General features: G+C 45.4%; 1 protein-coding gene across 1 annotated transcript in view; it reads left to right on the forward strand.

Moving 5' to 3' along the window:
• LOC137375969 (organic cation/carnitine transporter 2-like) overlaps positions 1-16,813 on the forward strand; it is a 128,950-nt gene that overhangs the window by 74,506 nt on the left and 37,631 nt on the right. Inside the window, exons 7-8 of the mRNA XM_068043781.1 lie at positions 14,039-14,253; positions 16,318-16,500. Coding sequence (XP_067899882.1) covers positions 14,039-14,253; positions 16,318-16,500 — 398 coding nt within the window. The remainder of the gene's footprint in view (positions 1-14,038; positions 14,254-16,317; positions 16,501-16,813) is intronic.

Raw genomic sequence — 16,813 nt, forward strand, 5'->3', positions numbered from 1 at the left:
AAGAAGTTTCCTGGTTTATCTTCCACTGGAAGTTGTTCCACCTCATTCCCCGCTCTATTTGTGAAGCCTTTTTGTTTTGTAACTTTGAGAGAAGAGGTCTTGTTCTGGCATATCTTTCCAAAGTGGCCTGTCTTTTTGCACTTAAAGCATTCCACTTCATCTGCAGGCCACTGATCATGTCTGTGGGTCTTTCTGGCTCCACAGCGTGGCATGGTTTCACAGTGTTTTGTACCCTCTCACCTGTGTGTGCTTCTTATTCAGAGATTGCTTTTCCATCCTGGATTTCAGGAACTCATTAGATTTTTTCTGATCCAAGGCCTCTCTTCAGGTCACAGAATAGCTTTGTCTTTGGACTTCTGCCTGTCGCAACATCTGATTCGCTTTCTCGAGTGTGAGATCATCTTTGGATTGCAAGAGGTCTGATAAGGTCTCGTCAGCTATTATCACTACTATTCTCTGATCAACTCCGATATCAGTTCTCTGTACTTGCAGCCCTCTGCCAATCTGTACAAATCATTAATGAAAGCATCCACAGATTGCCTATCTTCTGGACTCTCTTATAAAATTTTGCTCTTTCCAGGATCTTGTTACTTTTCAAATTAAAATAGTTGCTTAATGCTTGTAATACATCTTCAAATTTGTCTGAAGCTTCATTTATACCTTGCCATATGATCACATCATCAACAATGACACCCACGGAGTAGAAAAAAGTATTTACTTGCTCAGCCTATGATTTACTGTGTAGCGGAGAAGCTATTCTAAATCACAGAAATCTTTTTCTCTACGTTGACAAATTCTATATCTGATTGGGTCCTTCCCAATTCTGGAAGCTTTCAGGCATTATATGTTTCAAATCCAATCTTGGTTAGACTTTGTTAGGGTGTTCCCCTTTCAGAATTTTTTTTTTAGGCTTATTTGCTTTAATATTTTTTCTTTCGGTGTACTTGCTTTAATGGAGGTGTCCCCGCTCTTTTTGGGAGTTGCCAAGCTTTTTCGGGAGTTCCCGCGCTTTTAGGATTTTCCCATTCTTCGCCCTCACATTCAGCCCGAGTGACGGATTTGGTTTTTTCCCCATTTTTATTTCTCCTGCATAGTGCGCTGTGGAAAATGTTTGAACCTTTTTACAAAAGTATTCTTACCCGTTCCCTGACCGCTGGAATTGTTACTCGCCCGATCGCTGAATTCTTCTCACAGGCCATCACGCTTATTTTTATTCATTCATGGGATGTAGGCATCACTGGCCAGGCCAGCATTTATTGCCCATCCCTAATTGCCCTTGAGAAGGTGGTGGTGAGCTGCCTTCTTGAACCGCTGCAGTCCATTTGGGGTAGGTGTACCCACAGTGCTGTTAGGAAGGGAGTTCCAGGATTTTGATCCAGCGACAGTGAAGGAACGGCGATATAGTTCCAAGTCAGGATGGTGTGTGACTTGGGGGGGAACTTGCAGGTAGTGGTGTTCCCATTTATTTGCTGCCCTGGTCCTTCTAGTTGGTAGAGGTCGTGGGTTTGGAAGGTGCTGTCTAAGGAGCCTTGGTGCATTGCTGCAGTGCATCTTGTAGATGGTACACACTGCTGCCACTGTGCGTCGGCGGTAGAGGGAGTGAATGTTTGTAGATGGGGTGGCAATCAAGCAGGCTGCTTTGTCCTGGATGCTGTCGAGCTTCTTGAGTGTTGTTGGAGCTGCACCCATCCAGGCAAATGGAGAGTATTCCATCACACTCCTGACTTGTGCCTTGTAGATGGTGGACAGGCTTTGGGGAGTCAGGAGGTGAGTTACTCGCCTCAGGATTCCTAGCCTCTGACCTGCTCTTGTAGCCACGGTATTTATATGGCTACTCCAGTTCAGTTTCTGGAATGGTAGCCCCCAGGATGTTGATAGTGGGGGATTCAGCGATGGTAATGTTGTTGAATGTCAAGGGGAGATGGTTAGGTTCTCTCTTGTTGGAGATGGTTATTGCCTGGCACTTGTGTGGCGCGAATGTTACTTGCCACTTATCAGCCCAAGCCTGGATATTGTCCAGGTCTTGCTGCATTTCTACACGGACTGCTTCAGTATCTGAGGAGTCACAAATGATGCTGAACATTGTGCAATCATCAGCGAACATCCCCACTTCTGACCTTATGATTGAAGGAAGGTCATTGATGAAGCAGCTGAAGATGGTTGGGCCCAGGACACTACCCTGAGGAACTCCTGCAGTGATGTCCTGGAGCTCAGATGATTGACCTCCAACAACCACAACCATCTTCCTTTGCGCTAGGTATGACTCCAGCCAGCGGAAGGTTTTGCCCCTAATTCCCATTGACCTCAGTTTTGCTAGGGCTCCTTGATGCCATACTCGGTCAAATGCTGCCTTGATGTCAAGGGCAATCTCTCTCACCTCACCTCTTGAGTTCAGCTCTTTTGTCCATGTTTGAACCAAGGCTGTAATGAGGTCAGGAGCTGAGTGGCCCTGGCGGAACCCAAACTGAGTGTCAATGAGCAGCTTGGCTAGGGGCGCGGCAAGTTCTGGAGCACAGGTCTTCAGTACAATTGCTGGAATATTGTCAGGGCCCATAGCTTTTGCAGTATCCAGTGCCTTCAGTCATTTCTTGATATCACACGGAGTGAATCGAATTGGCTGAAGTCTGGCATCTGTGATGCTGGGTACTTCAGGAGGAGGCCGAGATGGATCATCAACTCGGCACTTCTGGCTGAAGATTGTTGCAAATGCTTCAGCCTTATCTTTCGCACTGATGTGATGGGCTCCCCCATCATTGAGGATGGGGATATTTGTGGAGCCACCTCCTCCAGTTAGTTGTTTAATTGTCCACCACCATTCACGGCTGGATGTGGCAGGACTGCAGAGCTTCGATCTGATCCGTTGGTTATGGGATCGCTTAGCTCTGTCTATCGCATGCTGCTTATGCAGTTTGGCACGCAGATAGTCCTGTGTTGCAGCTTCACCAGGTTGAGACCTCATTTTGAGGTATGCCTGGTGCTGCTCCTGGCATGCCCTCGTGCACTGTTCATTAAACCAGGGTTGGTTTCCTGGCTTGATGGTAATGGTAGAGTGGGGGATATGCCGGGCCATGAGGTTACAGATTGTGGTTGAGTACAGTTCTGCTGCTGCTGATGGCCCACAGCGCCTCATGGATGTCCAGTTTTGCATTGCTAGATCTGTTCGAAATCTATCCCATTTAGCATGGTGATAGTGCCACACAACACGACGGACGGTATCCTCAATGTGAAGGCAGGACTTCGTCTCCAGAAGGACTGTGCGGTGGTCACTCCTACCAATACAGTCATGGACAGAAGCATCTGCGGCAGGCAGATTGGTGAGGACGAGGTCAAGTATGTTTTTCCCTCTTGTTGGTTCCCCCACCACCTGCCGCAGACCTAGTCTAGCAGCTATGTCCTTTAGGACTCGGCAAACTCGGTCAGTAGTGGTGCTGGAGCAGCTCTGGAGCACTTCACAGCCTCTTCTGCAGGTATGTAGTTTTCTTCAGTCTTCTGGCGCTACTGAACCAGCAAGTATTTTTCTTTAAATTATTTCATTGTTTACCAATACCAACATATTATGTATTGTTATAACGTGGATCGAGTGTTTTTCAAAGAAGTCTCTGGAGTTTTTGTAGGGCTACAGAATAACTTGTTTATTTTCTACAAATATCTATTTACACTTTCTACAACACGCCTATCTTGCTAGCACACCTTGTGCTGCTTGTAGCTTCTTCCAAGCCTAATCCCCAAGTAACTATTACATCATCATCACTCCAGTGGGAGGGATTTACTCTCACTGTCTCAAACATTAACTCTTTTAGGCTCTTGTACTGCATGGCCTTCTGAGTGGAAAAGCAACTGCATTTGAAACCTGATTTCTGCTGTGGGGAAGCAATCAGCAGGATGGTGGTGCTTCCAGAAAAGCTGCTTGGAACTGAAACTGGCTGCTCTGTGCATATGTGACATAAAGCAGCAGACAGTTGTTTTAAACAGACAGGCTGCAAGCAGAAGAGCTTAGATTCTGGGGACTGACCATTGGTGAATGACTTATGGCAGTTGTCTTCAGTGACTGAAAGAGTATCAGTAGAAACACGCCAACAGGTGAGCGAGGCAAATGTTGTGGAGAGGTGATAAGACCGAACCATTAAAGGGAAGATTGCCTCATTATCGACGGAACATCATTACTTATGTACCTACATCCTCGAGGACAGGAATTGGAAAACTAACTGAGGAAGTTCCTGATTCTGTTGTACTGTGGAACTGTTATGGTGCCATCTTCCTGATAATACTGTTTAGTGGATTTGTAAGGACAATCTTCTTGCATCTGCTAAGTAACGTGCAGCCTTTAAGATATACATACATCAATCATGATTTAACTGTTAGTTCGTGATTAATTTATGTTGATTTTGGTTTGAGTGTGAAAGTAACATTTATAAAAGTAAATGTTTCCTAAATTAGGGTCAGTTGGTGGATTCAATTCTTTTAGTTTGTTGTTGGCCTCTCCACAGGGATCATAACAACTTCTCTTTGCTCTTTCAACTTTTCCCTCATGTTTAACTGCCAATCATGCGGCCACTGATTATCAAGTCCGGCCATTGGATGCAGTTTCTCTTTATTTACTGTATGTAAACCCTTCATGATTTTAAAAACTTCTATCAAATCTCCTCTTAGCCTTCTTGCTCTAAGGAGAATGACCCCAGCTTCTCTAGTTTATCCATGTAAGTGTAATCCCTCATCACTGAAACTATCCTAGTAAATCTCTTTTGTACCCTTTCCAAAGCCTTCACATCTTTCCAAAAGTGTGCTACCCAGAGTTGGACACAGGACTCTAACTGAAGACAAACTAGTATTTAATATAGGTTTAGCATTTAGCATTTGTACTGTATGGTGTCATGAAGACCCCCACCTGCCAAGAATGAGGCATATTATTTTCGTCACATGAACATAAATTTTAAACTGTTGCTGGAGTGAAGAGATGACTTGTTTAAAGAGATCTGCAGTGGCTGGAAAGCATTTGCATAGTAAGTGACAGAGCTTGGAGGGACAGTGGGAACTGCTCACTGGTTCAATTAACAGAAATTGGTCTGGGCAATGGTGATCCACATCTTGTCAGTGTAAGAGATAGCACGACACCCACCCACCAAGAGCTTTGGAATCCAGAAAAGCAGGAGTTTGTTAAAAAAGCAAGTCACATGACAAACCAGGTCTGGTTTTGAACTGCTCACAGGACAGCTTGGGTCAGACTGCAGATCGCAACTGAACTTGGAACAAGAGCCTGTCTCCTCTCTCTCTCTCTCTCTCTCCCACTAACTTCCAGGTCCACTGAAGTCACTTAAACCTCAAGAGAGAAAAGACTCCTATATCGAAACAGGTTTTAAAGTATGCACTGGGCCCCAACAAAACGGCAAGACTGACCGGCAACCAAAGACTTTACATCAAACTCAAAGGACCATAAATAGAAACCCAGCTATTGCCTCAAACTTTTCCTCTTTATTCCTTCTTTTTTTATCTCTATCTGCGTTTGTGTTTATCGCATATGCATGCTAGCATGGTCGTGTCACATGTTTGTTGTGGTTAACCGAGTTAGGGTTTAAGATTAATAAACTTCCACATTTCTTGTTTAAATCTAAGAAAATCTGTCTGATTTCTTTGCCTTACAATTGGAAAGCACTGAGGAGGAGCTAAAAACATGGTGTTTTTAAAATTAAACTCTGTTGCGGTTAAACCAGGCAAAGGCTGCGAGGAAACCCCTAGAACACTTTCTCACCTGGTCGTAACAATGGTCAAAGAATTGGGTTTGCTTCTGTTTTAGGGTGCAGGAGTTACAATTTGTGGTAAGTCAGCATCCGGGCCCATTATGGCAGGCAACATGCACATTTTGTGCTGCCTTCTTATTTCCATGACTGTAGAATTCAGCCAAACAGGAGCTGCACTGTTAGCTGGCAGAGCATTTGACAAGGGTCCCGAAAAAGTGCGCGCATTTGTTCTAGCTCTCCCACTCCCCATAAAGGCTGCTGCCCCACTAAAAGGGGAGCTGCACTCATTGTAAGGAAGCTGCTGCTGACTAAAGGCCTGCTCAGGTAGGGAAAAAGAAGCCGACCCGAACCCGACCGAACCAGAGCTGACCCGAGCCAGAGCTGACCCGAGCCTGAGCCGACCCGAGCCCAACCTTGACCCGGCCTGACCCGACCATCCCTTTACTTAACTTCGGACTCGGAACCTCCAGGAAGCTGCAGCGCATGCGTGATGACTTCATAGTGATGTTATTTGCTTACTGCGCAGACTCAGTTTCGTCCCGGACCCCCAGCTCAGGTAAGTTTTTAATTTCAATACTTAACAGCAGAGCACTTACCATGTGTGTCCGGCCTGACCTGACCCAGTCCAAACTGGACTCAGCCCGACCCGACCCAACTTCGAACGCTGTAAGCAGAAGAGAGGCCCGACCCGACCCGAACCCAACACATGTCATCAGGTCTCGTCAGTTTCGAGTCGGGTAGAAGGCCTTTACTGCTGACTGCCCTAGAATGCAAGCTTCAAATGGAGCAATGGCCAGAAGAGAGGGCTCCCAGTTTCTCAGATGCAGTGTTGGAGGCCTTAGTTCAGGACATCGGCAGAAGAGAGCCATTGGTGGAATTTTAACAAACCTGCCCCGCACACAGCAGGGAGATTAGTAGCAGGTCGGAAATCCACTGTTAATTGAAACAGGCTTTACCATGGCTGTTTAACTCAGCCATCGTATGAGCACCCACGTCCGGGTTTCCCAGCCAATCATGGAGTGTGGGTATGATGACAACTTGTCAATGAAGGCTCTATATTAAAGGGAACCCTGGCAGGGGTCTGAATGGCTGCAGGAAAGCTTGATGCTGAAGCAAGATGAAAGCCAGAGGATAGAAGGAAGAGCAGGGAAGGATGATTCTCTGACACCTCCCTGGAGGTGCTGCTGGAGGCTGTAAGGGCCAGAAATGAAGTACTCTTCCCTGTGGATGGGAGGAAAAGGACAGCAACCCAAATGAAGCAGCCATGGCTGAAAATCGCAGAGGCTGCGAGCAGCAGGATCTGGATACAGTGGCAGAAAAGATTTAATGACCTCATTAGGACCAGCAAGGTGAGTGTTATACCACTTTCATGTGGCATCCATCACTCTCTGACTTCCCTAGCGTTCTCCTGCACAGCACTCCTCTGACCAACATACCTTGCAGTTCCACACATTCCTTTCTCTCCAAGCCCCTCCTCAAATCCCCATCTCAACAGCCAACACTTGCTCTCACCCTTATGCTATTGCAATCTCGCACCCATTCTTCACAGTCACCCTCTGCGAATATTATTCCATTCTCAGCACACATTCCACTTCTCACACTCATAACTCTCTGCCTTCTGTCATTGTAGGAAAGGGAGCCCACAACTCCAGGGAGAGGTAGAGCACCAAGCGTGAGCCTGCAGCCATTGACCATCCTGATTACAGTGGGGGCGGACACCCTAGAGATCAGTAGGGTGACACGCACCCTAGTGGCTGGATTTAATGTTTCTGCCACTGGGAGAGGCAGCGGACGAAAAAAATGGTGGCCCGCATGTGGGGTCTGCGATGCTGGAAATGGTGTCAGCTGCCTCTGCATAGGCACTGGCACCATTTTTAAAGGGCAGTCAAATCTGCCACTAATTTTAAATATTTAAAACTGTACCCAGCTGTACACCACAGAAAACAATCGTCCGTTACCCACCAATAACACTTACAGATAACAGTTGCCCTCTCCCCACCGCCTCAAAAGACTTGCAGGTAAGATTTGACCGTGTCTTCTTTCAGGTTGACAGCATTTGTACTCCTACTAGTGCCAGTTCACCAGTGACCGTGTTGTTGCCTCTCAGACAGACAATCAAGACTGCTGCTACCCGCATTGAGGTAATGCAGTCCGAAGCTGGGCCCTCAAAGCCCGGAGCTGCTAAAGGGCATCCTGCAAGGCCATGTGCAGACTACACCGTGAAAGTCAGCAGCCTTCCATGAGCCATGCTGCAGCTACTGTTGTAGCACTGTGTAGGAGCACTAAGCCAGGCAAAAGCACTTACAGGACAGATGCTAAGGTGATGTACAAGAGTGAGTAGTTCATTTTTATTTGTATTATTGGTTATGTTTTTGGATAAAGTTGTTATGGCGTTTGTTGGTGGCTTTTATAGCAGAATTTTGGCTGTGATGGGATGTTGCAGATGTATGGAAAGGTGGGGAGTTGTGGAGCAATGGCAAAGATGGGATGACATCCGAAGTAAATCAGAGTCTCAGTGCATGTTCAGATACGGGCTATCTAGGGCGACGTGGTCCCGGAGCCGCCTCCTCTTCCTCCCAGTTGGTGGTAAGGACTGTGCCTTCCTAATGGTGAGGTTGTGGAAGACAGAGCAGACCACTATAAATTTGAAGGAGTGTAGGGCTCCCCTGAGCAGTTGTAGCAGCGGAACTGTTGTTTGAGAACGCCAATGGTCTGCTCCACGATGCTTTTTGTGGCTGTGTGGCTCTCATTGTAGACCTATTGTCCTTACATGGTCAGGTGGAGGAGGGGATTTATCAGCCATGGGAATGGGAGGTATCCCTTATCTCCAAGCAGCTAGCCTTTGATTTTTCATGGTGGCACAAAGGCAGTGAAAACTGCCTGCTTTGGATGAAGGCATTGTAGCTTCTGCCAAGATACACACTCACTGACATGATGGTCTCGGCATGGTCACATATCAATTGCACATTAATGGAGTGGAAACCTTTTGCGGTTCCTGTACCTCTCCCCATTTACATGTGGGGCCTGCAGAGCCATGTGCATTCAGTCTTTAGCTCCCTGCACCACTGAGAATCCCATTACACTAGCAAAGCTATATTTCCTCTCAGCCCACTTATCTCTGTTTTGTGAGAAGATGATAAAGTCCCCTCTGCTGACATTTTTACCTTGAAAATTTTCAGCTGATTACGATCATACGAATTAGGAGTAGGAGTAGGCCATTTGGCCCCTTCGAGCCTGCTCCGCTATTTAATAAGATCATGGCTGAACTGATTGTGGCCTCAACTGCACTTTCCCGTCTATCCCCGATACCTTTTGACTTCCTTGTTAGTCAAGAATTTATCTACTTCTGCCTCAAAAACATACAATGACCCTGCCTCCACTGGTCTCCAGGGAAGAGTGTTCCAAAGACTCACAACCCTCTGAGAGAAAAAATTTCTCCTCATGTCTGTCTCAAATGGCGACCCCTTATTTTTAAACTGTGTCCCCTCGGTCTAATCTTTTCCACGAGGGGAAACATCCTTTCAGCATCCAAAGCATTAGAGAGAGCCAGCATGGATTTGTAAAGAGCTGGTCATGCCTGACTAACCTGATGGAATTTTTTTGAAAAGTAATGGAGTGGGAAGGTCTATGAATATCATTTATATGGATTTCCTGAAGGCATTTGATAAAGGCCCCGATAATAGGCTGTTAGCTAAAGTTAAAGCTAATGGAATCAAAGGCAAATTCTTGGCCTGCTTAGGGAATTGGCTGAGTGGCAGGAGACAGAGAGTAGGGATGGCAAGTACTCTAATTGGGAGCATGTGGATAATAATGTTCCATAAGGATCTGTGTTGGGGCCTCTATTTATTCATAACTTAGATGATGGGTTAGAAAGATACATATCCAAATTTGCTGATGACACAATGATATGTGGCATTGTAAACCATTTGGATGGAAATATCTTTTTATAATTTTATTTTAATAGATTAAGTGAATGGGCAAAACTGTGGCAGATGGATTTCAGTGTAGTTAAATGTGAGGTCATCCACTTTGGACCCAAAAAGGATAGAACAGGGTACTTTCTAAAGGGGGAAAAGTGAGAAATAGTGGTGGTCGAAAGGGACTTCGGGGTTCATGTGCACAGATCATTAAAATGCTATGAATGAGTACAGAGAATAATCAAAAAGGATAATTGGAATACTGGCCTTTATTTCTAGTGGACTAGAATGCAAGGGGACCATGGTCATGCTTCAGCTATAACTCTTCCCTTAGGCAGTTTCTTGGGAATGAGGATGACTTTCTTCCACTCAAGTTTGTGGGTCCTTAGGTGACTGAATAGTCCCATTCTGGAACCACACTCTGCCACGGGTGGGACAGGTGGTTGGTGAGGCGAGTGAATGGGATGCTCAAATTTCTGAATGCTCCTTCCACTGTTTGTGCTGGGTCATTGTTTGAACTGGCTGGCACCTTCGCGGAAGCTTCTTCTCAATTTTGGGCGGTCTTGGGAAAGAGATTCCCTCGAATCAATGGAGATGTCACATTTTTTCAGGGAGGCATTAAGGACATCCTTGTAGTGTTTCCTCTGCCCTCCTGGTAGCCTCTTGCCATGACAGAGCTCGGAGTAGAAAGCCTGCCTTATGTTAGGCATGTGGATGATATGGCCCGCCCGACGTAACTGACTAACTATGACCAGTGCCTCAATACTGGGGATGTTGGCCTGACAGAGGATTGTACAAAGCCCTGGTCAACAACACCTGGAGTAATGCGAGCATTTATGGGCAACAGCTGTAATTTAAAATGTTAGAGGGTTATTTGAACAAAGTTTTCAAGATATTAAGGAGAACAGATGGAGTACAGAGAAACTATCTCCGCTGGTTGGGAGTCTAGGATTAGGGGGCATAGTCTAAAAATTATAAGGACATAAGAAATAGGAATAGGATTAGGCCATTTGCCACCTCGGACCTGCTCTACCATTCAGTCTTTGAGCAAGTGAGAGGGGGGAGGGTGCAGGTCTTCTCTGTTATGCTTGATTGTGATATAAAATGTTAACCTTTTATATTTAACAGATATATGTATTATTTATATACAGTTTACACAGTGTCTTTACCAAATGCTAGAAAATGCTCAAAAGTGTCAGAAATCCAAATTTCCTGGGGCTGCATTTTACAGACCCCCTGACATAGGGAGTCGTTGGTGGGGGTGGGGGGGGGGGGGGCAGAAAATGCCTCTGTGAGAGGGCTGCCACATACCCCAACCCCAGGAGGGCCCGGTCCTATACTGCTGGCAGCAGAGAGGCCTCATGGTGGCACCCCACCGCCACTTGGAGACGGGACCCCTATTTACATAATTAAATTAATTAAAATTAATGAATTAATTATACTTACGCCACTGCCTTCCATCCCGGTGCAATCTTCCTGCTGCTGGCTGGTACTCCTGCGCCTTCGGATTCCCGTCTGGGCAAACGAGATGGAACACTTGTGGGGAGGGGGCAGGAGGTAAGTTTCTCAGTGTGTGGGGGGGGCGGGCGGAGGAAGGGGGTCAAACAAAAGTCCTACAATCCAATTTAATAAAAAAGGGATTTAACTTATTCAGTCCCCTTGAAATAGCAGCCTTAGTCGTGAGCCTCTTTTCTGGGCTGCTTTTCATTTGAAGCATTGGTCGGGATTTAACCCTGGGCGGACGAGTGCCGGCCACCGACTGAAAAGTCAGTGGCGAATCTGCTTCCGCCTCGCCTGGGGATCTGACCCATATTTTGTGGGTCGCTGGGCTTTAATTGGTGTGAGGCGAGACTTCCACCCGCTTGAGGTAGGAAGTCGCGCCAAATTGAGCTGCCGGCCAATCAACGGCCAATCAAGCTGGACAACAGCACAACGTGAAGAAGATTTCGGGGAGCCCAGAACAAAGGTAAGTTTTGGTTGTCTTGCCAGGGGTAATCAGTTGGGCCCCGGCGAGGCAAGGGTGGTCGATTGAAGGGACGGGGGGTGGGGGGTGTGTTGGGTGTTGGGGTGGTTGGGGCAGTGGGAGTGGCCCTCCATCATGCACAGAGTGCCCAATCATGAGGGCCCCTCCCCCGAGCTGCCAGAAAGCCGCCTGCTTTTGCCAGGCAGCTTCTCTCGGGCCTCGGCTGCCCGACTAGCCACAGGTAAAATCCCGGTGGAGGCGGGCGAAGGCCCTTAAGTGGCCGTTAAGGGGCCACTTAAGGGCCTTGATTGGCCTGGGGTGGCCAGGCTGTTTTTCGCTGCCGCCGCCCTGCGTGAAGTGGTGGCGGAGGCAGCAACAGGTTGGGAAGGGCTCCCGGAGCCTCCTGCTCCATTTTACGCCAACATCCTGCTCTTTGGGGGGGTGGGGGGGGCATAAAATTCAGCCTATTGTTTTTTAATTGGCGCAACAATTTTTTTGAAGCTGTTTGTCAGTTTTTCCAAATATTGTGAGTTTTCATGCATACTGCACTCTGTCTTTGTTTTCAGTTTCCAAGGATAGGGACTTCCAGTGACTGCAGTGCTCAAATTTCCAGTCTCTCAGCAGCTGGATGGATCATTGGCAGCTGGTATATTATGTGAAATCCAGTGTAATGGTCTGGGTTAGTACTGAGGGTGGGAGAGAAGAAACTCCGCTTCCCAGTGTCTCAGCAGCTGGATGGGTCATTAGCAGCTAGTGTGCTATGTTACTCCTTGAGCCAATGGAAGGATAAAAATTGGAATGGAATCATACTTACAGATATTGTGTACCATGCTTGATTTTCCAAGCAAATTTCAATAAAGATGCTATTATTTCTCAATGGAGATAGGGGAGAAATTTAGAAGGCTAGTTCCCAGCAGGGAATGTTCCTGTACACCTTTTTGATATTTATACAGGATCTGGAAAGCAGATATATTGCCTGCCCCCTTGGTGGAAAATGATAGGTAGAACTGGGAGCACAAATGAGAGGAGAAACACATCTAACATCAATGGTAGGAAAACTAGGTAGGATTAAACTCCACTTGGAGAGGTAGGGATTAATCAAGGATAGTCAGCAAGGCTTTGTCAGGGGGAGATCGTGTCTAACAAATTTGATTGAACTTTTCGAGGAGGTGACTAGGTGTGTAGATGAGGGTAACGGTCCCGCATGGGAGATTGGTCAAGAAAGTAAGAGCCCATGGGATGCAGGGCAATTTGGCAAATTGGATCCAAAGTTGACTTAGTGGCAAGAGGCAGAGAGTAATGGTCGAGGGTTGTTTTTGCGATTGGAAGCCTGTGATCAGTGGTGTACTGCAGGGATCGGTGCTGGGAGTAGTGTACATTAATGATTTAGACATGAATATAGGAGGTATGATTAGTAAGTTCGCAATTACATGAAAATTGGTAGCGTCGTAAATAGTGAGGAGGAAACCCTTAGGTTACAGGATGATATAGATGTAAGATGGGCAGAGCAGTGGCAAACGGAATTTAATCCTGAGAAGTGTGAGTTGATGCATTTTGGGAGGACTATCAAGGCAAGGGACTATACAATGGATGGTAGGACCCTACAAAGTACAGAGGGTCAGAGGGACCTTGGTGTACTTTTCGATAGATCACTGAAGGCAGCAGCACAGTTAGTTAAGGAGGTTAGGAAGGCATATGGGATTCTTACTTTTATTTACCTAGCCATAGAATATAAGAGCAGGGAGGTTATGATGGAGCTATATAAAATGCTAGTTAGGCCAAAGCTGGAGTATTGTGTACAGTTCTAGGCACCACACTATAGGAAGGATGTGATTGCACTGGAGAGGGTGCAAAGGAGATTCACCAGGATGTTGCCTGGGCTGGAGCATTTCAGCTATGAAGAGAGACTGGATAAGCTAGGGTTGTTTTCCTTAGAGCAGAGAAGGCTGAGGGGGGACCTGATTGAGGTATACAAAATTATGAGGAGCATAGATGGATAGATAGAAAGAAACTTTTTCCCTTAGTGGAGGTGTCAATAACCAGGGGGCATAGATTAAGGTAAGGGCAGGAGGTTTAGAGGAGATTTGAGGAAAGACTTTTTTCATCCCGAAGGTGGTTGGAATCTGGAACACACTGCCTGAAGGGGTGGTAAAGGCAGGAACTCTCACAACATTTAAGAAGTATTTAGATGAGCACTTGAAACACCATAGCAGCCAAGGCTACGGGCCAAGTGCTGGAAAATGGGATTAGAATAGATAGGCTTGATGGCCTGCGCAGACACGGTGGGCTGAAGGGCCTGTTTCTGTGCTGTATAACTCTATGATTCTATCCTGGTAAAACCAAAATGGAAAAAGTGGGAATAGGGAGGAAAGTTTTTTTTAAAAAAAACATTTTATGAGCAGATTTTACCATTTTTTTTACAGGATGATTACATCAGCTGTATTCTATGGCCTGTCTTTGAACACACCCAATCTCCATGGTGATGACTATTTGAACTGTTTCTTCACTGCTGCCATCGAAGTTCCGGCCTATGTAGGATCTTGGCTTATTCTCCAGAGGTTTTCCCGCAGGTTCAGCCTTTCGGGCTCACTTTTTCTTGGTGGATTTATCTTTTTCTTCACCCTGTTCATACCTTCAAGTAAATTTTTACAGAGCAGCTAAAATTATTATACAAAACCAGAATACCGCGGAGGCTAGAAATCTGAAACTAAAAGAGAAGTGCTGGAAATACTCAACAGGATAGGTAGCATCTGTGCAGAGGAAAACAGAGTTAACATTTCAGGTCGATGAAAGGTTATCGACCTGAAACATAAACTTTGCTTTTCTCTTCACAGATGCTGCCTGACCTGCTGAGTATTTCCAGAATTTTCTCTTTTTGTTTAAAATTATTAGAACCAGTCTTTTGTTAAACATTTTAAAGCAACATTTTATGGCAAATCGGAATATACATGTGGTGCAGTCCTTACTCAATTTTAGCATTCTGGCACACTGTTCCACAAATTGTGAAGACCCATTACAATTTCACTGTTCTTAGCTGTATTTTAAAAATGAGATGCAGAGAGGATAGTAATGGAGGAAAAAGTGGTGGGTGACTCACCCCAGGTCATTCCTGTACACCTCATACTTTACTCAACATCAACGTTGTCAGAAGAGCTGAATTATCTAACCACCTTTTCATCCCTAGTTAGCAAAGTATAAAAACCCTATATTTAACACAAGAATGGTAACAAGGAACAGCTGAACTGTATTTCAATTTCATTGCAATCAAATACCACAACACACCCTTAGAATATGAAATGCATTATGCTCTACATAAAGTATGTCCTGTATTAACTTACTGGTGCATCCACAAACCCCTGCCCACCATCTCCCCACCCTCCTTGCTGTTGACTCACACCTGTAATTAGATGTGGTATCTGTTATGATGGGAGAATTAAGCCCCATAAAGAATGTTCTCTGGTTTCCATTGAGTTTCAGAGTGCCAATGCATAAGTACAGGCACTGCCATGAGATGTATAATGCATCAGGTAGATTCTACTGGTGGAAACCCTTACCTATTGTAAATTCACATATAGCCACTAAGATCCTGAATTTTCCATTCAAAACCACCAGCATTATCCCTTGTCTCAAAAATACCCGGAATCAAACTTCCATCCAGTTCTCAGATTCTCTTTCCTCCCCCAAATCCTTGAATTTGTGGTGGTCTCCCTGATCTAGGCCCCTTTCTCCTGCAATTCTGTGTTTAAATCCCTGCAATCAGGTTTTCACACTGCCACAGCCCTAAAACTGTCTTTACCAAAGTTATGACCAATGTTCACTGTGAATGTGACCCTGGTGCATTATTCTTCCTCATCCTCTTCAATCTCTATTGAGCCTTTGACAGTGTTAACACACCAGCTTCCTCCAACACCTCTCCTCCTTCAACCAGCTCCATGGAATGTCAGCTAAAATAATTTAAATGTTGCATTGAGACACAACAAAACATGGATTTTTTTTTAAACTAATATCGTCCTTGCTTATAACTGACTTCAAGTACCAGCAAAGTAGCATCATAACCAAAACAATAAGCGAACACTGTGCTATCGGACAAATTTACCAACAGAATACAGAGATTATCTTTGTTCCAGGAGAGATGCCAGCCATGGTCATCACATTCTGGAATTCCCTCTCTGAACCGCCCTGCTAAGACCCTTCTTATAATCCACATCTTTGTCCAATTGTTTGGTCACCCTTCCTAATCTTCTCAGTGGATTTTTTTTTTGCTATGTCTCTGTGATGCAGTTTAAGACCATTTTTCCTCTTGTAAGGCTATTATATACATTTAAGTTGTTGTAGTTATTGCTGTTGTTGGAACCTAGCCAGAATGGGTGAGGTGCCTTTATTCAATGTACCTCTCTTCCACCAGCCCAGTAATTATACTATCAGCATTAAGGGGTCTGTTTTAAGAATGCATGCTTTCAGTGAAGAATCTGGTTCATTAGGAACATATAATGGGAAATTGGATATAATGGATGCATACTTCTCCATCCATTAATTTTAATGGATGGGGAGCACCACTGCAAATTTCCAATATGTACTCCTATTGTCGAAGGTCCGTGCCAGAAGCACGTATTTGGAAAATCAGTGACAGGATTATACAGATGGACACTTGTAAGCCAGTGCACCTTCCACTAAGTTTATGGTTCCATGTGTTTTTTTCTAGATATTTCAGTACTTGCCACAGTGCTGCTGATGACTGGAAAATTTGGCGCTACGTGTGCCTACTGCATAGCTTCTACTTACACTGCTGAGCTGTACCCAACTGCAGTAAGAAACATGGGTGTTGGAGTGAGCACAATGTCCTCCGGGCTGGGAAGCATCATCTCCCCTTACGTTTTTTATCTTGGTAAGATAACAGTTTAACTTCTGAGTGTAGGTAGAGTATATTTGCATTATCCTGACACCCACAGACCATTCCCAAATTCACACCATTCATGTGCACATGGTGTAAATGAAGAGCAGAATGAAGCAATAAATATGCATGATACCTGACTAGCCCCTCCCTCCTCAGAGCCACATATCTCATTGTTCCTTATCCCACTGTCTGAGACCAAGGGTGGTGGTGTTTGAATGAAAGCATTATTACAATGAACATCTGAGAAACCTGGGTGAAATTTTTTTAATGATTTCTTCATGTTGTGATGATGAAGAAGTGACTA

Source organism: Heterodontus francisci, chromosome 12 (assembly GCF_036365525.1).
Source record: "Heterodontus francisci isolate sHetFra1 chromosome 12, sHetFra1.hap1, whole genome shotgun sequence".
NCBI classification, from domain to species: Eukaryota; Metazoa; Chordata; class Chondrichthyes; order Heterodontiformes; family Heterodontidae; genus Heterodontus; species Heterodontus francisci.